At 38.7% G+C, this 27,135-nt stretch overlaps 2 protein-coding genes across 2 annotated transcripts in view; one reads left to right on the forward strand and one right to left on the reverse strand.

Moving 5' to 3' along the window:
* The window catches only part of LOC107751565 (phosphatidate phosphatase LPIN2-like), a gene marked incomplete at its 5' end in the record, with an annotated part of 16,830 nt that extends 5,499 nt beyond the window's left edge, over positions 1 to 11,331 (forward strand). Inside the window, 8 exons of the mRNA XM_016567309.1 lie at positions 4,880 to 4,965; positions 5,357 to 5,507; positions 7,008 to 7,156; positions 8,134 to 8,220; positions 8,331 to 8,483; positions 8,897 to 9,011; positions 9,360 to 9,463; positions 9,651 to 11,331. Coding sequence (XP_016422795.1) covers positions 4,880 to 4,965; positions 5,357 to 5,507; positions 7,008 to 7,156; positions 8,134 to 8,220; positions 8,331 to 8,483; positions 8,897 to 9,011; positions 9,360 to 9,463; positions 9,651 to 9,798 — 993 coding nt within the window. The remainder of the gene's footprint in view (positions 1 to 4,879; positions 4,966 to 5,356; positions 5,508 to 7,007; positions 7,157 to 8,133; positions 8,221 to 8,330; positions 8,484 to 8,896; positions 9,012 to 9,359; positions 9,464 to 9,650) is intronic.
* Positions 11,332 to 12,279: 948 nt separating this feature from the next.
* LOC107751548 (EMILIN-2-like) lies at positions 12,280 to 23,670 on the reverse strand. The gene is made up of 9 exons (XM_016567286.1): positions 23,260 to 23,670; positions 22,693 to 22,818; positions 20,990 to 21,177; positions 18,448 to 20,352; positions 14,121 to 14,486; positions 13,981 to 14,034; positions 13,849 to 13,899; positions 12,984 to 13,121; positions 12,280 to 12,792 (listed from the first exon to the last, which is right to left on the reverse strand). Exons 1-9 carry the CDS (start codon positions 23,394 to 23,396, stop codon positions 12,464 to 12,466), a joined length of 3,294 nt encoding a protein of 1,097 aa, XP_016422772.1. The 5' UTR covers positions 23,397 to 23,670; the 3' UTR covers positions 12,280 to 12,463.
* Positions 23,671 to 27,135: the final 3,465 nt, after the last annotated feature.

Below are 27,135 nucleotides of genomic sequence, written 5' to 3' on the forward strand. Positions count from 1 at the left end.
TATTGTCTCCCCTCCCACAACATAAATACTTCTGAAAAGATTTCTATAAAATCTTTTAGATTTAAAATCTTTCCTTTAGTATGTGTGGACTTGATGCACTAAAGGGTTAGTTCACAAAATAATTAAAACGATGTCCTTTACTTACGCTCATGTCATTCCAAAGACTTTCGTTAATCTTCATAACACAAATTAAGATATTTTCAATTGAACCTGATTTAGAATGGGTGAGTAAATGATGGCACAGTTTTAATTTTTGGGTATCCCTTTAAAAAGTTTAGCCTTGCAGAGTTGGACCGAGTCGCTCCGCTTATCTGTGGTTTGCAGCATTCCTAACATGCATTTACTGTCTTTTTTGTATGTTTGAACATCATAGAGTTTGAAGCTGCCAGGAAGAGGGCGAAGAAAGCCAAGCAGGCATTTGAACAGATAAAGAAGGAGAGATTTGACCGTTTCAACGCCTGCTTTGAGTCTGTGGCCACCAACATTGATGAGATATATAAAGCTCTGTCCCGTAACAGCAGTGCACAGGTACTTAAACAATGACACATCAACAAACAATCACATCTTTCAAAAGGCAGCTAAGCACACACTTCTTCCGCAAGCACTTAACCACTACACAGCCTTAAACTAATGCCTTTGCACACACAAAAAAATATTCTCACCTTTGTTTACTATATGATTCTTATTATATAGTCTACTAAATTATGGATGGCTGCAAACAAAGGTCTCAATTCTAATGGCAGCACCTTACCTGTTAGGACAGGCAGTATGCACAATGAAAATACTTGCCTTGACATTGAGGTGATACATTTTGGAGTTATATTTTTACCTGTAAATTATTTGCTTATTATTTGTAAGTTATTTGCTTTGGGGAAAAACATCTCTTGAAGGCAATGATAAGCACAAGCACTCTTGACACAGCAATCTATGGAGTTACTTTTGTGTCTTTTTATGCAATCAAACATAATAGGTTTGAGAACTAAATTAAAAATGAAAGAAAAAATAGAAATATGCAAATAGAAAGTGTTCTTTTAAAGTATTTGAAAAAAAAAAACATGTTTCCACTATTTTAAGGAGCCCTTGTTACAGTGCAATTATACATTTAAGTGCTGAGTAGGGCTGCAACAATTGATTATTTTGATAATTGATTAATCTAACGAATACTAAAACAATTAATCGACTAAACGTTGTTTATTTCACTGATTAATCAGTAGGGGTTGCTCTTGCAATTTGTTGAAATTCTGAGTTATACAAATTCATATACATTTAGAGCTGCTTTATAGCAGAAACATAAGTTGTAATTCTTACTAAAAGCAACACTGTATTTTCATGTTTAATACTGTAAAGCTGCTTGCTTAAAATCAATCTATTGTATAAATGATTATATACAGAAATGTGACGTGACTTCTGGAGTCCTGATTGCAGAGCTTGTGCAAACATTTCCACATTGCTATGATCAGATGCTTTATGAACTGCTGTTTTGTCAGCGGCTGTCATGTTTTTTTTTCTTTCTTTTTTTCTCCCTTTTATTATTGTAAGGAACGTGAGCAGCACATATTTACATATTCATCTAAACGTCACTCTCAGTTAGGGCTGGGCGATATAGCTAAAAAATGTATCAACGATATGTTTCATATAGTTCGGTATCGATAATTATTGGCTTTTTTTTTTTACCTTTTTTTAAATCGCAGTAGCACAAAACAGGTCGAACTACCTTATAATGTTCTCAATAATAATATAGGTCGAGCTACAGCTGATCAGCCTTGTTTACATTTTTTTTTTGTTTTGTTTTTTTACTTGCCCGACTGGACAAATAGCCTGCTTAAAACATAAATGACAAAAAAATAACCAGCGAAGCATCGAAACGCGAGAATTATTCTTCTAACATTCTCCTACATTCAATGTAAACAGCGATTTATAATGGATAGTGTATTTCTGGTATCAATGTCGCGCTGTTGAGACTCGTGCTGTCTGTCTCTTTGTGAGAGACTTCAAAACAAATGAGCGTAACAGCACACACAAAGAAACTGAGAAGCAACACACTGAGGTAAAAATTCAAAATGTTTAGTTTATTCATAACATGATATAGTTAAGTAACAGTAACATTACTAAATTATTATAAAACATTTATGCATTTGTAAAAATAGGCCTTTGTAAAGGTAAACAAAAATATGCAGGTTTAAGTATGTAAAAGCTGATAGAACACTGATGAAATTGTTGCTTCAGAATAAATAGTTTACACTATGAAAAATCTCGTGATGGCATGCGGTGCTTTTGTGGGGATATTTTGCATGGAATATTGTCTGCTTATATTTCAAACATTGTTGAAAGATTTTCATCATGTTCATAATGTGTTTGTTTAATAAAGGAACACATTTTATGTTTAAATCCATTCGGCAGTTTTTTCCTCAACCTGTAGATTCTGTCTGGGCCTAGTAATAATGAATATAAAATGCAAAAATATTTTCTGTTTTATGCTATTACTTCGAGTTAACAGGTATGATTAAATTTCAGCTCATTGCCACTCATCAAAAATGTAATTTGCAGGTGTCTAAGAAGGAAAAGGTGGAGCTTCCGAAGACCGTGACCATTACGCCTTCAGAGAACACTCACTTCAGAGTAATCCTGAGCTCAGAGGCCATGGAGACAGATGAAAGAGAACTGGCCTCAAGGACTCCTGGATGTACCATAGTCAAGCCTGAACCCCGTACCCCTGTGACCCCCAAAACTCCCACTGAGTCCGAGTTGGAGACGGTGCCTAGTGGAGTGTTGACCTCCACTCCTTCAAATAGCCTTCCTGCTGCTTCTGCTGTTCCAGCTGCTGCCTCTGCTGCTCATATGGGTGGGGACTTGGGAGATGTTGGCCTCAAGACTGACTCGCCGTCCAAAAAGAAAGGTGGGCCTGTTAAGCACCACATTCTAGGAAATTCTGTCTGTAGTTGGTTTGATTGATTGGCATGCCGTGCCAGTGGCCATTATCTTTATTCGATAGTGGAAGTGTGGGAGTAGATAAAGTTGAAATAAAGTTGTGGTTGATTCATGTTTAACAAGGTTATATCAATGTATTCTAGAAATAAAAATCATGCACCTAAATTAATTTAGTGCTATCAAGGTAAAGTACCTCGGAGAGTGCGGAGAGATTGTTGTCGAACCTTAGATATTGCTGTTCTAGTATGATTACTGTTTGCTGACTGTAACTTTGTTCAGGCGTCCCAAAAAGGAGTCAGCACCAGGGCCCAGAGGACATCTACCTGGATGACCTGAATGTGCTGGAGCCTGATGTTGCTGCTCGCTACTTTCCTAAGAGGTAGAAAGAGAATTGCACATCTGACCTATATTGCTGTTAAGATTAGATTAAGGCACTTGGAAAGCAGTTCATAACAAGTTTATCAGGCATCAGGTGACCTTGATGTCTTATGTGTATTTGCAGTGATTCAGACTCAGGCTCCAAGCACTGGATGGATTCTGGGATGCGCTCAGGCTCTCAGTCCCCGCAGTCTGTGGGCAGTGCTGCGGCCGACAGTGGCACTGAGTGCCTGTCTGACTCTGCCAGTGATCTCCCTGATGTCACTCTGTCTCTGTGTGGAGGACTCAGTGAGAACGGAGAGATTTCCAAAGGTACGTGAATCTTTCTGGTGTGTTAATTTCTTTATTATGGTGTGGAAATCACAGCTGTAGATGTGGAAACAGGAAACTGTGGTTAGGATGTGGTTAATTCTGTCCATTATAATACATTCGTTGATTTAGTATATGCTTTTATTTAAAGAGATATGCAAATGAGAATAATACAAGTGATTTGAATTTCTCTTTCTGCTTATTTCTAGAAAAATTTATGGACCATATCATCACGTATCATGAATTTGCAGAGAATCTAGCTATCATAGACAATCCAAACTTAGTTGTTAAAATAGGAAACAGGTGGGTTTGAATATTTAAATAAAACAAATATATTTGTATAAAGTTGACAAAATGGTACGATTATTAAATAAATTGCCGCCTTTGTTTTTTGTTATTTTAGGTATTACAATTGGACATTGGCTGCCCCTTTGATCCTAAGTTTGCAAGCATTTCAGAAGAATTTACCCAAGGTATTTTGTTCTCCCTAATAGGATGTTTGTACTTCATATTTTAAGTCCTTTAAAGTTTGTTTTGCAGTGCTGCGGTGTGCTCTAGTAGGTCTGTTCTGTTCTGTTCAGGCTACAGAGGAAGCTTGGGTGAAAGAGAGGATGCCAAAGAAATCAGGCCGCTGGTGGTTCTGGAGAAAGAGAGCAGACAGCACTATTAAACAGGTAAGACCAGAGTGGTGTGACCTGCAGATTTCTATAACACTCTGCAAAGACAAACTTTTCTGTTTAAACATAAAGGTCTCTATTGAGCTGTAATCAGGGACTAGGAACAAAACCTTTAAGCGGTTATTGGTCTTTTAATCCCACTGCATTCCAGTACATGTCTTTAGACTTCTATGGGCAGATCTGATTACACAAGCATCAACATTCACGTAATTGCCTGAACAAAAGGACGAGGCAAGTCTTTGTTGTAAAGAAGATGAAACATGCTGCCTCTGAAGTTCGTTCTTCTCTCTAGAGCTTCTGCCGTCATTCAGACATCATACATCAGGCTCCTTCGCTGCCCTCATCTGGCGCGTCTGTAATTAGCACCACTCTGCGGTGTGGAATTTTACAGACTAGAAATAGGCCAGGCAGCTCATCAGACTTTTTAGTAATAGCCTGACAGCATGTGAGGATGATAGGGTCATGCAGTCAGTCACAACACGTTTGAGAGCAACAAAATCAAATGATGACGTGTACACAAATTTGTTGTTACAATTTATAGATATGTATGAGCTGATGTACTAATGTTCTTTTGTTTTGTTATACAGTCAGAAAGCACTGGAAAGCTGGAGATAAAGCAGTCCCAAATGGAGGAAGGCAGCTCGTCTTTGTCAATGGAAAGTCATGCCCGCAAGTGAGTCAGAACCCCTGACAGACAAGCACATGCAGCATCAATTCCTGCCTGTCACTTTTGGAAGATGTGCAGATAATAATCACACTCTGGTTGTTATCCTTGAATGAAACTAATAAAATGCAACCAAATGTTATAGATGGGAGCATAAACTAGCTATGTCTGCTGGCTTGGTTGTAAAAAATGAGTAAAAGATACAAGTATCAGTTTTACCCTTGACCCTTCCTTTGATCGCTGACTAGTTTTTTTTCCCTGTTAAAGTAGAAGTGAATCAGGGCGATCCAGCCTACTTTCTGTTTTGTCTCATTCTCTGTGGTGCTGTTATAGTCTAAATTAGGAATCTGGATGTGGTTGCAAATTTAGTTCACTGATTCCCTGTTTGCTCTGAACGCAGAGTGGACACTAGGGACTCGTCTAGCGATGAGGAGGGGAAGGAGGTGAGTGCTGTCGCATCATCAATGGAGCGCAAGGTCCAGTCTGAGCCCCACAGCCACACAACCACTCATACCTACCGCAAGTCCCTGCGCCTCTCCTCCGACCAGATTGTGAGTCTACGCTTTTGTTAGGAGACAGAAATATTTAGTTATGTAAACCTATTCTATGCTAAACCACAGTGACTATTATTTACATAAGCAGCTCTAACACTTGCTCACTGGTTTTGACTGAAAGATCCAGAGCTCTGTTGCCTGTAGTGCAACAGCTTTGTAAAAGGCAGTTTTTTTTAAAAGCTGTCCCTCAAGCTTCCTCCAGGAAATTATGTAAAAGCTCTGTGACTCATTCTGAAAGGGTAGTGTCTTGCAGTTGATTTGCACTAGACTGCCCCCTGTTGGCAGCTTCAGATGCAGTTGTGCAACAGAAAATCTTCCATTTAAAAAAACTTGTCTTTTAATAAATACATTAATTTATAAATTAATGAAGATTTTGTGGTGTAGATGAACTGATTGCATTGCATAAATTAAGATTTTAATCTCATTAATCATTTAATAATTTAATTATTAAAGCTGATGTTTTTTTTAATGTATTTATGTTGCAGGATTCAGCAGTCAAGTGTGTAATGCAAAGGATTACAAATCAATTAGTCAATTAATATTAGTTAACTATACAGATATTAGCCCCTTTCACACAGTAATCCTGGTGAATTACTGTAACATTACTAGAATTACTTTTCTGGTAAATGCACAAATGTGCTGTTCATACCATCAACGATGTTCCAACTTTTTACCGGTAAGATACTATTCACACATCAATACCAAAATACAGGTAAACTCTGTCACGTCAATCAGCTGAAATTACCCTTAAAAGCTGCAACATTTTCTTCATCCACCTTGATTAGGAGAAGCGCTTTAGTTTCACTATCTGTCCAATCGGAAGGTTTTTAAACTTCTGAGTGACAGCCATAAGTGGATGATCACACAGAGTATGTTTTTGTTCTTAAATTAGATGCATAATAGTTGCTATAGTACTGCAGTTACTATACTACGCAATAGTAACTGCAGAGCTGTGGCGCTGATGAATAGAAAAGAGGGCAGTGCATGTCTAGCGCATGTTTACATAGAAAAACAAAAGTAATGGCAAACAGTTCTGACAGAGCTTTATGATTGACCCAAAGCTCATACTAATCATCCTGTTCTTTGCTCACACATAGCATGATACTGGTCATTTCTGGTAATGTAACAAGTTCTCATGCCAGAAAATTGCCTGAACTGATTTACTGGTATTTGTGAAAAGGGATCATCCTGTTCTTTGCTCACACATAGCATGATACTGGTCATTTCTGGTAATGTAACAAGTTCTCGTGCCAGAAAATTGCCTGAACTGATTTACTGGTATTTGTGAAAAGGTCCTGTTCACACATGATCTCTTAAGTGTAATTTACCAGTAATTTGCCAGTAAAGACTGTGTTAAAGGGGCTGTTGTCTTAGATTCTTCCACCATCCTCCAATTATAACTCATAATTTTCTGCAGTTGATAAAATACAGATAAAGTTCAAATTAATGTTATGTAGTGGTCAAGAGATGTATTGATTAGGTGGTATTGACTTACAGGCTAGTCTGAAACTGAAGGAAGGACCCAATGATGTGACCTTCAGCATTACAACGCAGTACCAAGGCACGTGCCGTTGTGAAGGGACCATCTACCTTTGGAACTGGGATGACAAAGTCATCATCTCAGACATTGATGGAACCATCACCAAGTATGTATTTCACAGACACACATCACGTGTTTTCTTAAATGAAAATCATGTGCTGGGTTGTTTGTGCAAAACACATTTGTTCTTCATTTTTATAGTTTTCTGTAGAAATGAAAGGGCGGGGAAAGGCTTAGGTGTGCATAAATATTTCCATTAGTTACTGCAAAAGGACTCGCTCACTGCCAGGTTTTTTACTGCCAGAACTGAAAGAGGTTTATAGATCAAGGCAGAGTCTGCTTCATCAAAACAAGCACTCTGAGTATGTGGCAAATAATGAACCACTAATAATGATCTCGCATCGCATCCCTCTCCACTAACACTTAAAATGATGAAGACAATGCACCATTTAACAGACAATGTCTCCCTGAGTTTTACTGACTGTTTGATGGGGTTCACAGCTCCAATATTAGTGCGATACCGTTCCACCGTCTTTGGTTTTTAATTACTGCAAAGCCGGCTGTAATATCCATGCGTCTATGCAAACGAATGCTCTCCGCCTCCAGACTCGTGCCCTCAGTGGCTGGTGGGTGGCAAACATCAAACGGGCAGATTGACTGCCACTTATTATTTCTCTGAGTCGCTTGCCTGACACATCTCTCTGAGGCTGCGAAGCAGGGCGGCTGACTGTGGGGTGCGCCTAGACCAGGGCTGGACTAGGAGAAGGATGCCACCATAATGAGCCAATTTAAATCTTGCTCTCTCATAATGCCACTCAGAAAGAGCCGGAGATAAAACGCTAAAGCGGGGAGAGGATCCTCATTAATAGATGACACAGAGTTTTGCCCAAGCTGAGAAAAAATCTCTCTCCTTCACAAGTCTATTAGTTCTAAGAATAAAAATAATGTTAGAAGCTATATTTAGTAACCCAGTTGAATGAGACTTGGACTTCCTTCCAAGTAAAACAAATATGCACTAGAGGATTTTGTGCCTTTCGTTTTCTAGTACATGCTATGTTCACTCTTATGTTTATGTGCTTTCAGATCAGATGTGTTCGGGCAGATTTTGCCTCAGTTTGGGAAGGACTGGACGCATCAGGGTATTGCTAAACTCTACCACTCTGTGGCTGAGTGAGTTTGCATTCTTAATCTTCCACCTTCTTTAAGACATGTTTTCTTTACTAAAAGAGCACAAGCAGGCTTTAAACGATGTCTTGATGAAAGGGCATTGTTTTTTCCAGAAATGGATATAAATTCCTGTTCTGCTCAGCAAGGGCAATTGGCATGGCAGACATGACGCGAGGATATCTGCAATGGGTAAATGACAGAGGCATTATCCTGCCCCGTGGACCACTCATGCTGTCTCCCAGTAGCCTCTTCTCTGCATTTCACAGGTATTATATAAACATCATTGTTTATATAAGGGGTAGTTCACCCAAAAATAATTCTGTCACCATTTACTCATCCTCATGTCATTTCAAAACTGTATTTCTTTCTTCTGTCTGTGGAACACAAAAGAAAATATTTTGAGAAATGTATATATGTTTTGTCCGTACAATAGAAGTCAATGATAACCAAAACTGTCTGGTTATCAACATTCTCCAAAATATCTTCATTTGTGTTCCGCAGAAGTAAGTAAGTCATACAAATTTGGACATGAAGGTGAGTAAATGATGATTCAACATTAATAAGTTGATTTAATGAATAAATCCCAATAATGCTGAATACATATAAAAGTACCAAGCAGTTGATTTAAAGGCCCCAATTTATATTAAAATTTACTCGAAATGTTTTCTTTTTCTGAAAGGGAGGTGATTGAGAAGAAGCCAGAAGTCTTCAAAATTGAATGCCTTACTGACATTAAGAATCTTTTCCTGCCCAACAAACATCCCTTTTATGCCGCATTTGGAAACCGACCAAATGTGAGTTGGACTGCAGTTAACTTTCTTTTCAATGCACTCTGACCTCAGCAGCAGACTGAAAGTTCAGCGTGAAGATTCATGTTTGAGGTTTAGAGCTTAAAGCGCTGTCCCCTTAGGCTACACACACAGTCTCGGACTGCATGACCAGCTGCTATGAATCAGCCTGTTGATAGTCTCCAGCTGAATAAATTATATTGTTTGGGTGGAGTAAGACATTCGATGTTTATACAGGCATGAATGCATCTATTTCGTCATAAAACCGTAGGAACTAACATAGAATGATATTTTTGTTTGTGGACAGTAGAGAAGTTGACGCCTGGAGTCTGATCTTGTGACTGTCTCTTCTAGGATGTCTTTGCCTACAAGGAGGTTGGAGTGCCGCTCTGCAGAATCTTTACGGTTAACCCCAAAGGAGAGCTCATACAGGAACAAACCAAGGGCAACAAGTCCTCGTAAGTGGGCACATTGATCTGCAGCATTACATATATCTCTGAAGTCAACTTCAGCTGTCAAAGATTATGTTGATTCAAAGGTGGAGAGCTGATTCTTGAACTTTGTTCAAGGTCTTTTTGAGAGTTGAAGGATGCCTTTGTCTGTTTTCGATTAGCGGTCTTACACTCTTTCTCTGTTTGTGTGTAGGTACAGTAGATTGAGTGAGCTGGTGGATCATGTCTTTCCCTTGCTGAGTAAAGAACAAAGTTCAGCTTTCAGTTTCCCAGAGTTCAGTACATTCTGTTTCTGGCGTCAGCCTATCCCTGAGATCTGTCCGGAGGACCTGCTATTATAAACCATCCCAGAAGGGCCATCTATTACACGGTCACAGTCATCTCTGCCATCAGGACCACTTAGCCGGTACCCTTCCACATATTACATCTCTGCTTAAAGACAAGTAAAGTGGCCACCCTATCCCACCTAGGAAATATGAACTGCACAAAAGCGCCTCTAAGCTGAACCAGTTTGAGAGAAAACACCAAAACACACCCCAGTGTCACATTAATTGGACGTAGGCAGAACTTCCACAAACTAAAACACCTGGTGCTGCTCTGTAACAATATTTCTAATCTGTATCATTTTGATTAGCTGCTATGAGTTAGGCTGCTTCAGCTCTGAAGGAATTTATTGCTAATGGGCTAATGTTTACAGTATTAGTTAGACGACCAATGGCCTGTTGGTCAGCGGAATGAATGCGCAGCTGTTTGTTTGGGTATGTGTAAGGTTAAAGATGGCATACAAATATGCTTATAATCGTAAGTAATTAACAAAGATATTCTTTACAACCAATAATTTACATTTTGAGCGTAGATTATTTATATACAAAGGCATTAGTTAGAAATAACTAATTAACATGCACTGCCTCTAAAATGTGGTGACGGTATGACAGTTTGAATATGCATTTCCAGATGGTGCGAATCTCATGAGCTGAATCTCATAGATACTGGAAAGTATGCACAGAATGAGCTGTGCCACGTGAGGACACAGCTCATCATTTACAGTTCAGCAGATTTAGCGCGTACAGCCTTGTATAGTTGGCTGGATTTGTATGAAAAGTACACCAAGGAGTTCATCGTAATTGGGCTTTCTTGTTATTTCCCAACTGTTGACATTTTCATCGTCTGGTTGCTGCAGAACGCCTTACCGATCGCACTTTTTCAGCTGCAGCCAAGAAAGGAAAAATATCAGATCGTCTTGCACTTAACTCACGACAGAAATGCAATAACGTTCGAAGCTTTTCAGCAATCTTTTGTGCACAATACAAGGATTTAAGCTCTTTTAGATCCTTTATGTAAACCTCCGCAAGAGATCTGTATTAAGTAAAGAAGAGTGTAGTATATATTTGCTTTCAAAATGAAGACATGTTATACTTTAAGTAGGCGTTAAGTAACGTTTTGTTCTTTTCCACTAACCAGGCCTTTGCATGCTTAGTTTGAAATAGGACCATTTATGTTTTACACATGCATTGATGCTTTCCCTTGGGTTAGACAGTTTGAAGAGTCTTGACTATTTCACTATTAGTGGATGATCTTGAACAGCGGAAAGCTGAATTTCTTAATTCTTTGAAAATATTGAAGCTGATGTGCAAGTGAAGGATGAAAGCAATCAGATCATTCCACTTGATCACCATCGACTGAAGTAACGTGCCCTCTTTTCTACTAGCTCGTCACTATGGTCTTGTCCCCTACATTTGGGCTTTGGTCAAGTTGCTTTAGAATCTCGTAAGGGTAAGTTTTAGAGCACTATGTGCTGGATGTTAAAATAGATGTACAGAATTAAATAATTTCTTTAAGTCAAATCATTGTTTAGGGAAAAATTGGGGCATTTCATGGTTGAAAAGAAAATGCTACAAAAACGGCTTGATCTGAAAAGAGCTGTTTTGACAGGGTAAAAAAGGTGTTTTTACACTACCATTGAGAAATTTTAACCAAACTGTTACAGACTTTTCATTAAGACCCTAAAGAATCATATCAACTTGTGGAAAATGGGCATCCTATGACCCCTTTAAAAAGAAAAGTCTTCAGGGTGTGTTTAGTGTAAGTTTAATATGTGGCACAAAAAAAAACAATTTGTGGGGAAAATTAGTTTTGTTTTTACTCATTTTAAATATATTATTTAGAAGTGAAATAATGTAGGCTTATTGCAGAAGACGACAGATCAGTTTTTAATTTACAAACTCAAATGTGTATTTTACAGTATCTTTTTTTTTTTTTTATCATCGCACCCAAAATGCATTTAAAACAAAATGCGCTAAATCAATTTTACACTGCAGCTGTGCATATTTGATCATTTGGGGAAAAAACTTATCCCACACCTTGAAAATAATGTGCACAAGCCCTTAAACGATGGTAGTTTATTCATTTAATTTTTTTATAGATAAAAATATTGGCTGTAAAAGAAGTGATATTCAAACTAACTGTTGAACCAGTTTTAAAAGATTAAAAAATATGCATTTGTTAATTTAATGTTGCAAAAATATATAAACTTTTTACATTTTAAAGATATTTTTTTTAAATCACAATTTTAAAAGAAACTATATAGACTTGCAAATATACTACTAAAATCTAATGGTATGCTCTATTTCTTTGGCAACAAATTTATGGTGCATTTGTGATTGATATTTTACCACCTCAAACACATTCCACCTTTAAAAATAGAAGTAGCTCAGTTTTGTGTTTTTGATAAATAGCAAAAGCCAAACTCTATTGTATAGTCACAAGTCTTAAGGTGCGGTCACATTTACCGTTCAGCAAATTTTTCGAAAAAAAAAAAAAAAAAAAAAAACCGAATTCAAATAACGAATTCCAGTGATTTCAATAGGAATCCACAAGGTTGGGAATATACCTCATTGAAAATTTTGCAGAAATTTCGCTAATGTGACCACACCTTTCCGAATGAGGCAGCATTGTGAATGGTTAGACTTGCGTTAAGTCAGGTTAGCACCCCTCTCAGTGGAGGGGTTATCTCTTGGCTTGAGGGGAGTAGAGGAATATAGCGCTGAAGGTGGAGAGGATCTCTCTAGATTCAGAGATCGCCAGCTTCCCGGCGGTGCGGACCAAAGCCACGGTGTCACCTTGCCGGAGTGGGAGGATGAGGCTGAAGGACGCAGACCCCCCACACGCACACTGATCTCGGGTCAGCCGTGGGTGGCCACTCCAGTAACCTGCTGTGTCCAACTTCTGCACGCTGCGATTGGACACTGAGAGCACGGCTTCTGCATGCTCACCCTGCGGAGCTGTTAGAACGGCAGTCACAAGATAACGTCCGTCCACGGGCACCCTGAAGATCCCTACAGAGAGGGTGGAGCAACATCAGTGGCCAAATAGGATATGGGATATATACTGAAAGTCCATATGGGGAACCTCTAAAAATGGTTAATAAATCTGTTTCTTGAAGTAAAACGGAACACTCAACATTGATCTAAACACATTTATCTCACAGACAGGGTTTAGTAAAAAGAGTTTGAGGGTTTCGTTTTACCTGTCTGAGGGTTATAGTGTCCTCCGTCATTGACTAGCACTCTATCAAAGTGAATGATACCGAAGTCCCCTGAGAACATCTGCCGTGTGAGGCCAGCAGAGAAAGAAAATGGATCCGTCAAGGAGTTCTGCTGTGAAACTATTGTAAGGAAGAGACATGTATCAACATCACGTTTTGATCATTACACACAGAGTCCAAAATTAACTTTGCCACACCTGCCAATTGGGAGTGCATGGTTTGAGAAAATGTGTTTGTCAGTAAATATTTTTTTGTTTTAGAGTTGTCTATATCCCGTAGTCAGATGCCAAACGAATGTTAGAAAGAGAACTTTAGGTTACTAACGTAACCGCGGTTCTCTGATAACTTGAAGTGAGGTATCTCACAGTATTGCCCACCTTGCCTGTTCCGCATGGAGAAGAGAAATGCGGAGAATTATGAAAACGGCAGGTAGCTGCAGTTTATATAAAGGGAGGCAGGACTCCCTAATCACTGCAGCGATTGGTCTGCCGTGATTGGCAGACGTGGTATCATTGGTGCTTCCGCAATCGGTCATGCCTGAGGCGTTACCCATAGTGAGATACCTCACTTCATGTTAACAGAGAACAGTCAAGTTTTCTTGACTCTATGTCTTTGATATGAATCATGCACATCACTTTCATCAGTGAAGGTCTATCGTCCTTACAGTTCCACTTTCCCATGTCTTATGTTGCAGTTCCTAATAAAGTTACCAGACCGTGACAAGGAACTCTCCAAAGCAAATTTGCACTTGGCAAGTGTTAATTTTGGACTCTTCTCACAAGTGGTGAATGGTACAATATAATAGTTAAAACTATTTTAATTACTTCATTATATTATAACTTGTTACCTGGAGTTGCAATGGGTGTTTGATATGCAAGATTCCATGGGACGTGGGCAGCTGTAATGAGAATTCTATAAATTATAAAAATTTCATGAAAAATGTTATAAAGCAAGCACTGAAGATAAAGAAAAAAGATACCTCCGGGATGAGATTGTTTGGTATTATATGAGACAGAATTGACAGGAGGATAACCTATGGAAGAGAAAAAAAAAATCGAATACTTTTGATACTTCAAGCACGAGCTTCCAAAACTTTCTATTATTAATTCTACTTCATACCTGGAGCACCTGCAAATCCTTTCAAAGGTGTTTTTGAGTCCTCAGAGCTTTTATCCCGTCTGACTGTGACCCTGCGCACATACCCAGGTGGGCCAGCTTGCCCTGTGACCACCACTGGCTGGTGTACGGCAGGTTGGTGGGGTTGTACGGGGTGGGTGGGATGCCTGGGGCTGCCTGGTGGCTGAGGGAAGTAGGGCTGGTGTGGGACGTGTGGCTGGTGCGCATGAGGGCGGCCGGTGGGGGCTGGCACTGTTCTGTGTGGTATGATCAAAGGTATGTGGATGTGAGGAACGTAAGGTCTCATGGGTTGTGTTGGAGCTCGAGTGTCAGGGGCAGACACAGGTCTCTTCTGCCGAACAGGCAGTCCTGCAAAAATGAGAGAGAGATTTAGGATAAAAGGATAAATGACCCAAAAGGACAAAAAATACACTACACACTGTTCAAAAATGTGGGGTCGGTAATTCATGTTTTTGAAGAAGGTCTCTTATGCTCACAAAGGCTGCATTTATTTGACCAAATACTTGAAATGTGTTTTAGATATTTTAAAAAGATTTTTAATTTTCATTTTATTTTGGACATTCTTACAGTACTGATAAATTGGCAAAAATTGGGAAAAATATCTAGTGGAAAATGAGAATGTTATGTTTTTAATTATATAATTGTTTTCAATGTTTTGGCAGATGGCCATCTAGCGATTTATTATTATTATTATTATTAAAGGTAAGTGTGTTTTAACTACTTTCATTCTAATTATTATTATTTTTTTTTCATTAAGGACAGATGTGTGAAACTGACATTATTTACTGTATACCCATTTAAAAATTACAAAATACATTCTCATTGAGTAATATCAAACATGCTCATCATATAACTATAAGGGGTGTAATTGTAATATGAGAACTGTATTTTTAGTGTTTTTAAATAAGTAGATGAACTAGATAATAGATGAAAGGGATAGTTCACCCCCCCAAAAAATTAATTCTGTCATCATTTACTTACTGGCATGTCATTCAAAAGCTGTATGACTTTCTTTCATAAAATCACATAAAAGCATATAGTTTGAAAAATGCTGGTAAGGTGTTTCCATTGAATAAAGAAAGTAATTTATGACAGAGTTTGTGGGTCAACTGTCCATTCAATTGACAATGATCATTGACCCAAACAGAAATCTGAGGTTATAGGAATGTCAGCTTGCCAGCCCTCTTTTTAAATCTATATATCTATAAAGCATTTTAATGGCATTTAACCCATATTGTAAAACCTATGTAAAAGCTGTTAGCCTTTGATTTCAGCCAAACATTGCCAAAGTGCTCATGCCAATGCTTCTAAATAAAACACCACAGAGAGCTTTAATGTTGAATTCAAGTGTTTTTGAACTTCGCAGTGTACCTTCTTTACAAAGGCTTTCGGTCTTTATGCTCTGCTGTCAGCTTGGATTCTAATGAGGGAGAAAATCTTTTTTTGAGCTCACACTTCCAGCCCTAAAGATCTCGCACATCTCACACTCTTTTCCAAAACTTCGCATTTTCTCTTTTGAATCCCTTTTTGCTGTCAGTGGGTTACAAGCTTTTCTACAGCGATGCGAGAAAACAACTTTCCTGTCCTACCAGATGCTGCTGTCTAAATTGAGAAGTGTAATGCGTCATTCCTGACATTAGGGTCTATTTGGACTCTGAATGCGATTGGCTGTAGTAGGAAGTGATTCAAAAGAGGGGTGGAGCTTGAGTCCCATGGGTTCATTTCTAAGCTAATCAACTCATACTGGCAAAATGGACATAGCTAAAATCCTGCATTCAGTACCGTTTGTCTACATTTAAGCTGCTGTCCAAATATCCAATTTCACACAAACATATTCCCTCCCACATACATTACATCTCCCAAGGGATAATAGGCATCTATCTGTGTGTTTCCCACAAGTCTGTTTGGCACTCTGAGCAAATAACAGACTCATCACATGCATAATGCCTAAAGGCAGCAACACAAACACATGTTTCAGAGTAAATCAAGGACATGCTGATTATATATATACTGGATGTAGAGACTCAGAGCTGTGGGTTTAATGAGTCAGAAACACTCAACTGAAATTAAGGATGTGGAGAGCCATATTTAAAAACATATTTAGCTTATGAATGGAAGACCAGATCACAATGGTCTTTTTGTTGACAGTTTTGAGATTGGAGAGCAAAAAGCTCTGTGGGGTGTGGTGATTTTGTGCATGGAAACATGAACACAAACACACACCAAGTGAAACAACTAAAGCTGGGAACCTGCTGTAATGACCAGACCTCTTGATTTTAGCCTGATCCAATCTGAGAACTTCCACATGGGTTCCTGGACCCAGAGAGAGAAACTTTAACCCGAAACCAGCTGGGAATACCTTCAAGTTTGGCACTTAAAAGCCTGTTTATGTCTTCACACAATGTTACATAAAGTAAAACAAGAGTAGAAACACATTTGGTGAGAGCAGGAAAGAGCTTCCTTGACATCCTCTGACTCCGAGATATCAATCAGCAGGAAGAAAGAGAAAGGAGCGAGGACACGGCTCATAAGAGTGTGGGGAGGAAAGGGACACTATTCAAAGTTCATATCCACTTTTGGGGGTATCAGAATGCTAAACAACAACGTCATTGTCTTGCAAATATTTCCACAGAACATGGAAATGGATCCAGATGAATTCAAGAACTGAAATTAAGTCATTGTCTCCAAAGCAAACAGTGAGGAGTTTTCTGAAGATGCCTGATTCGTGGCCAGAAAAATGAATCAACATTAGTTGAGGGTGTTTCTTTGCAGCCCTCAAACATTCCCAGGCTTAACTGATGCCCTGAACCATGAGAAGAAAAAAAAACTAATGAAAAATCAATGAAGAGCTATTAGAGTAAATTACCAGAGAAACAGAGCTTGGTCGCTTTGTCACAGAGCTGGATGGGCAGTTCCAGTATTGTGCAATGTGCCTCTGCCATAATCAGCAGCCAAAGAGTCTGAGTAATGCTGAAGCTATTCAGGGATAAGGTCTATTGTGTTTGTGACTAAAGCTTTAACTGTATCATGTCCTACAAGTAGGGATAGGAATCAAGAATAAATCAGTGGATTCCTTTTAACGATTCCAGTTCCTTAATGGTTGAATAATTTATTATTTAGTACTTGAATGCAGTCCAATAACTGTCATAATATTGTACTACATATTAAACCACAACATTAAACAAACACAATCTGAGGTAACATATTTCATTCATTTTTTAAAACTCATTATATGCATATACATATTGTCATATCAACAACCAGTCAGTAACTAGTGATTTAAGTCTCATAGTCCAGCTGTATGTGTCTGATTCATTAAAAAGATCCGGCTCATAAAGAGTTATTAGTTTGGCAGTCTACACGGGTTGTGCTGTGGTTTTTTTTTTTTTATTATTCACTTGCAAGTTTATTCACCTGCAACATTTTTTTTATTCTTTATTTGAGGTTAAAGAACACATTTATTGTGCATTAACACTGCATAAATGTTAAAGTCCCTTACATTTAAATATATATAAATCTTAGCCAACTTTGACAGTTACTTTTTAGCCACAGTACTTGGAAAAATGGCTTTTGTTTCTGCAAGAGACGGACCTCCACCCTTATCAGGAATGATGACATCACCCTTTAACGGGATGTGCGTTCTCTAGTGACATCACAGCCATCTCATAGCTGAACATCTGCAGATGGGTGTGGGAATTCATCACCTCCTGAGGCCCGAAAGTTGACTTTGGAGCTTAATGAGTACCAGACCTGCCTGCAACTGAACTCACTCACCAGTTCTAAACTTTATAGGCGGAGTAAGCTGGGCATGACAAAAAAAATAAAAAATAGACCACACAACTCCTCAACTCATAAAGATGAGATGAGAACTGAGATGAAATGGGTTAAAATGTACTGATAAGGACCAAAGTAAAGTGATTTACACATTTCAGTTACTAAATAATAAATCACTCATGCTATCAAAAGACATGTAATGTTGTTAACAAAATAAAAAATAATGATACTTGATCAAATTACTTAGGGATCTGTGAAAATAAGAAGCAAAGGGATCCATTCCAATGTGCCTAACTGTTGTTTTGACATAATACAGGCACATACAAAGGGCACAGGAAACCTTTGCTGGCCCCCCTGCCTCTCAACAGCTTGTGGGCATACAGGTTATTGTGCATGCATCCCCTTATTAGTTCAGTATGGAGAAAAGACTGACTTTCAGGTACTTCAGTTTCCATTTTCCAACACTAACTAGTTAAAAACATAAAAACAGGTTTCTTTAGCTCCCTCATTTTTCCATTATCATCTGAAAGCTTACCTTGTTCTTTACTTGTATGGTCCTTATGAATCTGCCTAGCCATTCCTGCTAGCTGAGTCTGAAAATTCAGAAGGGAGTTTTGAAGAGCTGTGATCGCTCCTGAATGACTGCCCAGAGTGCTGTTCATCTGTGCCACCTTCCTCTCCAATTCCCCTGAAGGGCCCTGGATATTGCTCCTCTCACCGTCAAGCCTTCCACAGATCTTCTCCAGAGCAGTCACCCTGTCGTCCACTGCTGAGACACCCTCAGCTACTCCAGTGGTGTTGAACTTACACACGCTCAATTCCGTGGTCACTCGAGCCTTCAGTGCGTCCACTTGGTCTTTTAGCTCCTCAATCTGGTTGTGGCTTGGTTTACCAGTTTCTACCCAAAGCGGGGAACTGCTTACCTGCTGGGAACATGTGGAGTTCAAAGTGTGAAGGTCTTGGCTAAATTTGCTAACTGTGTCTCCCAATCCCGTTATAGCTCCAGTCAAGCCGTTAACATTGTCAGTCAAAGCATTAATTCTTTTGTGGGTGTCATGTATATGTGCATTAATAAACAGTTTCTCAGGTGACATTCTAACAGTATCCTCTAATGCATGAAGCCTTGCTATGTTGTTCACAAAATCAGAACGTAAGACATCCAGATCATTTCTGCAGAGTCTAACGTCCTTTACAAGACTATCCAGGCCTTCTGGCTTTTTGGAATCAGTGGGTAGGATGGTTTTGCAGTCGGTTGAGCATATCTGCCCAGTTGCATTATACTTGTCCTCCAACCCCTTTATAAGATGCCTGTTAGCATTAACTTGAATTTGCAGTGCGTTGACAGAACCGCTAGACATCCCTGGGAAGGAGTTGTTGTTCATTTCGATCAACATGGAAGTGAACTGATCCTGCACAGCATTGAGTTTCTGGTCCAGGAGTTGACGTAACATAGCTACTTCATCCATAATTTCCTTGGTAAGTTTTTCATCCACATAGAAGCAATAAGTCTCCGCGTTCCTCTCAGTGACGTTCATCCTGTCCTCCAGGTCCTCTAAGCGCGACCCGAGCACGTCTTCTATCTTCAGTGAGGACAGATGCTCTAGCTCATTGTCCACTCTGGCATTAAGGACACGATGGGCCTCCGCCACTTGAATAAGTTCCCTCCTCAAGTCATCATAGTCACTATCATCTATTCCGATGGTTGTTTCCCGGTTTGTGCGCAATAGACCATCTGACATAGACAAATCTAATCTGATCTCACGGATCTCCTTTCTAAGCTCCACTTCCTTGTTGTGCACTAGATCGGTAAGGCTCACATAGCTGATGTCCTTTCCGTCTTCACATGTTTTTTGAAGAGACTGAATCTTTTCATCACATGCATTTTTCAGCTTGGCCATCTCTGCTTCCATGTTTACAACAAGCTCCTTCTTGAGCTTCTCAAATTTCCCATCAATATAAGTCTGAAGGATGTCTATATCTGGAGCTGCAGCACCTGTGACTGGTAGGTCTTGAGAGGAACTATCCATAAGCATTCGTATCTGCCCGTCATGCCCTGTCACTGTTCCCCGCAGTTCCTCAAGAGCTTCGTCTTTGCTTTTGAGAGCATCTGTCATATCGTTGAGCTTGGCCAACAACGTCTCCATTTCTCTTTCCCCATGGGTGTGGCCTCTCATTGCCTGGTGGCCATCCAGATGCACCACACTCTCCTCTGTGCCTCCTGTTCTTGCGCTGTCAGGTGAGGGCCTGTCATTGAGGAGGGTAATGAGCATCTTGCTGGTGTCCTCCTGTAAGTCTGTCCTCAGGCTCTCAGCCATACCTGTCATGGCTGCTTGAAGATCCAGAACCGTCTGCGAGAGGCGCTGCACTTCTTCCTCCAATATGCGTGTTTTGTCAGCTGTTCGTCTGATATCATATTGTCCAGTTTCTCGTCGTTCTGGCCCTGTGGTAACAAAATAAAAATCAAAACTTATCATTTTTTTATCATTTAAAAAATTAAGACACTTCAATTATTATTTTTAATTAATATTTTTATATTAAATAGTTTTTAAAAATATATATTATAATTATATATACAGTGGGTACGGAAAGTATTCAGACCCCCTTAAATTTTTCACTCTTTGTTATATTGCAGCCATTTGCTAAAATCATTTAAGTTAATTTTTTTTTCTCATTAATGTACACACAGCACCCCATATTGACAGAAAAACACAGAATTGTTGACATCTTTGCAGATTTATTAAAAAAGAAAAACGGAAATATCACATGGTCCTAAGTATTCAGACCCTTTGCTCAGTATTTAGTAGAAGCACCCTTTTGATCTAATACAGCCATGAGTCTTTTTGGGAAAGATCCAACAAGTTTTTCACACCTGGATTTGGCGATCCTCTGCCATTCCTCCTTGCAGATCCTCTCCAGTTCTGTCAGGTTGGATGGTAAACATTGGTGGACAGCCATTTTTAGGTCTCTCCAGAGATGCTCAATTATACACATACATATATTACACAATTATTAACTAAAAATAATCCTCAAAAAAAAAAAAGGATTATCAATGTTTGGAACATATCCTATTGACATACTTTGTGCAGGTCGACTTTGTCCATGCTGAGCCTGCTGTGGGTTTGATTGTGGATATGCTGTCTGTCCATTTGGAGAGCCTTTCAGTTCTCTGCAGTCTGGGCCCTGGTATCCTGGGCAGCACCTCCATTCTAGCTCAGTCACAGTCTTGTATGCTATCTTGTAAGTCGGCCGAAACCGAGTACGGTATCTGAAGAAAAAAAAAAAAATTAAGATGGCCTTTTACATGATCTTAAATGTGAAGAACAAAAACAAACAACGAAACAAATTGTCAATAATCTTATTTTAAAATTTGATTTGATCACACCATCTTTTACAAGGCTTAAGCCACTTATTGCTATTACTTTGAACCATGAGTAATGGACCATGAAGCGTTGCCCCTGTTAAAGGATGAAAGCAAAGTAAAGGCAAGCATTAACTTGCGCAGACTGAGAGGGATTATTAAGAAGAGTCTTCTGGCCTAGTCTGTTCAGCTTCACTTAATGATGTTGATATTGTTACTTCTAATGGATAATGCTGCAATTAGAAGTGCAATCATTCTAGTTATTGCGCCACAAGAAGTTGAATGATTTATATCACATTTGCTTCAGATGACAGCAAAGGAGCTCTTGGTGAAATGCTTCAATTACAAAAGTTAGTATTTGGATAAAGCCACATATGGCAGCCTAAAAGTCTTTACAACAAGAATGAAATCATACAACATTCATCACTTAAGTATAATCTTTATTAAACCGGCTACTCAAAAGCTGCTTTAAAAGCTTTGAGTGTATGTATATGTTACATTGCCATTATAATTATTTCATCTTGATGCTTAATTTAATGTATAGGCCTATACTGCAATTCCTCCCAGTTTCTACATATTCCATTATTTCAATGGACTTTTAGAGCAAAAAACAGCTTACATAAATTCTTGTGGCAGCAGTGGTACAGGAACGAACTTCAGTTTGTGAAATAGTGTGAGTAACATTTTATATAAAACATCACAATTCTGCCATAACAATCCAGACTAGGACTTTCAATGGAATAAGCAAATATCTTCAATGTGGCTTTTAATCTAAATGTTTACTACATTAAAAGCGAAACTGACCTTCTGTCAGTGATATCTGAAACAAAAATTTAGCCAGCCAACTAAAGTGAACTGCTTGAGCACATCTTGCACCTCGCTTTTGGCACTGCCACAGAATCGACAAAAATATGCAAAAAAAAAAAAACTAAAGCACTAAAAGATCATTTAAAAAAACAAGTTAGTTCCAATTAGAGTGCTGATATTTAGTACTGAACACTGATATAGTTTACTATAACTTTCCTTGTGTTTGAGTCATTCCAGAGTAGGAGCAGGGCACATGTGCTTTCTGGGGAAAAAAATCGGAAAAATAAAAAAAAACATGTGTTCTGGAAAATCCAGAGTTATTACAGAACGCTATGATCAGGGCGGATAAATCTCTGTCACTCCGTTCCAGAACGCTTTTCCTTGTTTGTTTTTCAACTGGCCAAATGTAAATTAGCGGATGTTAACATCTTGTTTATAGATCTTGTTTATGTTGTGAAAGCAAAATCACACTCAATAATTGTCGCCTTTTAACACTCTATGTGTAACTGGTCTTGTAATCATGTATTTGGTGTAGTGTCTTCGAGTCCATAAGGAGCATGAGAAGTACAAACATCAATAGTTCCACACGCCCCTCCTGGTCTCTGGAGTACTTACATCATTTGTGGCTCACAGTCAGGCTGATGCTCGGGACAGCGCGCGGCTTCGGGTTCAACGTGACTTTCCACGCTGCCTTGAACTGCGCAGCTTACGTTCTTTTGGACAATAAAAGCGCACCAGTTTCTGTACAATACACAGATTAAAATATATATATATAAAAAAAATAAAAAAACCAATCAAAATAGGAATAGTTTCAGTTGGTTATTTTTTATCGCAAATTAAAAACTTAAACTATCCAGCATTTTTTTCCATACCATATTTTAATCATTGATGGCTGACAGTAAACTGTGAATGTGACAAAACTGTGTTAAAGTGAAAATGATATTCTCTTAAAATGAAAGTACATGTTTTTTTACCTTGTTCAATAAATCGATTGACCTCTTTACTTGCTGCTTTAGCGATTTACCACAATCAGAGAACCAAACAATAGCATTAAACTGTCACTCCTGGAGTTTGCTTTGAGTTTAATAATTTGTCTTGAGATACAGAGAACATCGTACAAGAACAAAGGCTACTCATTGAAGATAAGCTGTAAACGTTCAAATCACTTCTGGAGCAACTTACTTATTTCTGTGCCTGTGAACGGTTCCTGAATATGCGCTGCCCTGAAACAGACTTGACGGATATCCATGAGCGAGAGAAAAGCTTATGATAAATAAAACTGATAACTGTAGTCCAGGGAAAGGTGGCTGGCAATACATTGTCTAAACAAAAGAGTAGAGTTGAGCAGTTTCAACCTCTGGAGGCCAGAGAATAAAGAGTTTGACAAAGTTCGAGTAAGTCCGAAAAACTGAAGGTGGACTCTAGTCTGCAGGGGTTCAGTTCGCCGCCTATCCGAGAGAAGGGGGTAGATGGGGGTAGGGGAAGTCATCAAAAAAACAAAACAAAAAAAACATAGCGCCCCTGCACACCCCACCAAGCGTAAATGAACACAGTTTCCGAGCTCAATTGAAAACATCTGCCGTTATATCTGTCACAGGAAACTATTACTTGTTAAACATGTAACGCCATTTCGTCTAAAAAAAAACACAGCGAATAAGTGCGGAGAAATGCTTTTCGCTCGATTTGTTTACAGTTGCAAAATCTGTCACAGGAAACTATTACTTGTTAAACATGTAACGCCATTTCGTCTAAAAAAAACACAGCGAATAAGTGCGGAGAAATGCTTTTCGCTCGATTTGTTTACAGTTGCAAAAAAAAAAAAAACTTTACACAATCAACCACATTGCTATTTGTCCTCATCGGATGATATTCTTTGCATGGATTGGGAAATAGGGGTCAAGAAATAAACGTCTTGGCTTCAAAATGCAGGTCATTTTTAGTAATATAGATAGATAGTAAACAAAACTGTAGGTGGAGAAGATTCACACATTTCCAAAGAAACACAGAGATCAAGGCTTTGGGTGGAGGATGAGGCTATGCCTATTTTAATTTCTTTATTGCATAAGCAGTAATAACTAAATAAATGTAAACTTCCATGACCTCACCGAGAAGCGTGAGGATGTGTGCTACCATTTTCAAGTACATGGTGTGAAACACGATTACACATGTAAGTTTAGTGGTGTTAGAATTCTTTTTAATACCAACGACAAAAAAAAAAAAAAAAAAAAAAGAAAGAAATAAAGAATCTAGTTGGAAGAACATGTTAAATATTTTCAGAGAGTGAAAATACTTAATTGACTTATTCTATAAACTCAGCTTCAAAACTTCAAATAGTTACATAAGGTGACCTACTGCCTGGTATCGTCTATGCCTGATTCATCACACTCTTTAAAAATGCACTGTCAAGTCGAGTACATAAAGTCAGATGACAAACTTAACCAACATTCGTGATTAAATCACAACAGATGCAATTCATTAGCCTATTCTGAGTGAATGTTAATGAGGTAATTAACCACAAAATGGGATTAAACAAAACAACTAATCACAGTTTTCTTTGTTTTGTTTTTTTTACGTGAAGTGGCAAGCGGCCTGTTGCATTCGTGTTGGTTTTGGCTGTGTCCGTGTGTTCATACTCCAGCAGAGGGCAGTGTACACCCATGAAATATCAACGCATAACGTCATAAAACGCTCAGCGTGAAACGTCTCGGCTTACGAAGTCATGCTGTTGCATATCATTTATTGCGTAGCTGAAAAAACGACTCAAGACGCATGTGATCACACAGATCTTCTGAGACAAGACCTTTTGTGATAAAAAATAGCATATTGCATAGGTTATATGAACTTGACATCATCCAACTGAACAGAAATAGCCAAAAACAAAACATAAAAAATACATTTGACTGTTTATCAACATATAGGTTTTTTTCAATAAACGTTATGCATTTATCGAGATATATATATATTATATAGAAGTTATATAAATGAAAACATTATTTAAAAATATAAAAGTAAATTAAAAATAAAATGTACAATCCTTTTACTTTAAAAAAAAAATCTTTAAACATAAATGTAAGGATTGTTCACAGTAGGCTACGTTTTGTTAAAACTGTGGTCGCTTTACTTTAGATTATATCATCACATTTTAAAATCTGTAGGCCTAATGCATTGCTTTGGTCTAGAACTGAGTTGGGCCCACAGGCAATTAAAATTGCCAGAGGCTCTACCACTCCTTTTTCATTTGTAAATATTTTTGAGGCAAATAAATATGCTTTCAAAACTGGCATACAAGGAGAAAACCTTAGGAGGAACTTTTGACAACTTACTGGTTAATGTATCAGGTGTTTTATTCATGCTGCCATTTCTGGGAGTTTACTCTGAAATGCACCTGGCATCTTAATGAGATTTTGCATACTATATATAAATAGATTGAAAATATCTCTTGGTAAACTATGGGTTAAAGGAACACTCCACTATTTTTGAATAATTTCCCAACTCCCCTAGAGTTAAACAGTTGAGTTTTACCGTTTTCGAATCCATTCAGCCGATCTCCGGGTCTGGCGGTAGCACTTTTAGCTGTAGCTTAGCATAGATCTCACACTGATGATGGATTATAGAAGGCGTTCATGAGTGACCCTTGTTCGCGCATCTGGAACAAAGCACCTTTTTGTGGGCTCACTAAACCTGCGACTGTCCAATTTGTGCTAATCAGGTTGTACCGAGGGTGGCAGCATGTGAAGCGTGCCGCTGACAGTGTATATCACGGTGAAGAAAGTGAGCTGAGTTTGGTGTAATTGGCGGTGTGATCACTGCTCCACACTCAACGCAGCATAATGCCGCTGTCCTGACAGTGAAGGTGAGTCACCGCACGAGGCTGCTCCTTCCCTGCCAGGACTTGCCGCCACAGATTGGCCCACTATGGAGCTTATAATATGACAAAACTAATTGAATTTGTATTGTATAAATTTGAATTATACAGTTTTTAAAAATGCAGCTTCAAGTTTTCAAGATGAAGAGGAAATTCAGAACATCAAATTCAATATTCTAAAATTCAATAGCAGAAATGCAGATCGTATAGAAAGTAGGTCAGAGGTAATCCACAGGGAAGAGTAGATGATCTCCAAAAAGTCAAACGAAGCATTTTGGCCAATTAGTAGTTTTCTGGTGAGTGTGCAGTTCAAGATCTACCTGATCATGAATCGCCCAGAGGTAGCCTTTGTGATTCTTAAACATTTATGGTTTATATACTTATATGTTAGGTTAGCATTCTCAGCATGTGAAACATTTGTCTAAGCCAGTGGTTCTCAACCTTTTTAACTCCAAGGCCCCCCTCCTCTCCAAATCAATATATACTTTGCAAAAATGTCACTGCAGATATTCTTTACAACTTAAAAAGTAGTTACTTAAAAGTACGTAAACCTTAATTATACAGTAACTTTAACCAATAAGCACAAGTCAACTTGCCATACCAAACAAGACCACAGGGAGACGCCAAAGGACTGCATACACAGATCCATGCAGAATAACTAAACACACCAAAATACAAATGAAAAATGAAACCATTCTGAATGTGGAAACTCAGCGATTGGAAGGCGGGTCGATGTCATCAGTGAATAGTTCCTCTGTCAGAATAAGCGAATTTGAAGTGTTTGATGGCCATATGTACATAACTGATCCTCAGAAACTACCTAGTGCATGACTCCTGTATGTCACTATAATAGTCTTTACTGGGCGGCTCTAGGGGCTAGCACACCCATACATAAAAAAGATTAAATAAAAGAAAAACATTTGACTCACATGGATAACTCGTGCAATGCAATACGTGACGTAATTTGCAGTCATTCGCAATGTCATAGCATTTTATTTTAAAAATGGATCGGTTCCTTGTGCCAACCAACAGCAAACGGATTCCCCATTATTCCTGACGTAGTCCAAGCTCTTTGCAGCGGGCGCTTTGTCGCTTCAAGCAGTCACGTCCGTATAGTGTTGCGCCGCGCCGCATCCAATGTAGGAAATATCACTGATTATAATCAATGGGCTCTACTGTCTTTTTTGCTTTAG

The sequence above is a fragment of the Sinocyclocheilus rhinocerous genome, unplaced genomic scaffold (genome assembly GCF_001515625.1).
Source record: "Sinocyclocheilus rhinocerous isolate Xijiao unplaced genomic scaffold, SAMN03320098_v1.1 scaffold3000, whole genome shotgun sequence".
NCBI classification, from domain to species: Eukaryota; Metazoa; Chordata; class Actinopteri; order Cypriniformes; family Cyprinidae; genus Sinocyclocheilus; species Sinocyclocheilus rhinocerous.

Coding starts and splice junctions, on each gene's coding strand:
- LOC107751548 (XM_016567286.1), bottom strand. CDS start 23,396: ATGTATTGCCAGCCACCTTTCCCTGGACTACAGTTATCAGTTTTATTT. Junction 21,178..22,692: donor GACTGTGAGCCACAAATGAT/GTAAGTACTCCA, acceptor TTTTTTCTTCAG/ATACCGTACTCGGTTTCGGC. Junction 12,793..12,983: donor ACACTATAACCCTCAGACAG/GTAAAACGAAAC, acceptor CCCTCTCTGTAG/GGATCTTCAGGGTGCCCGTG.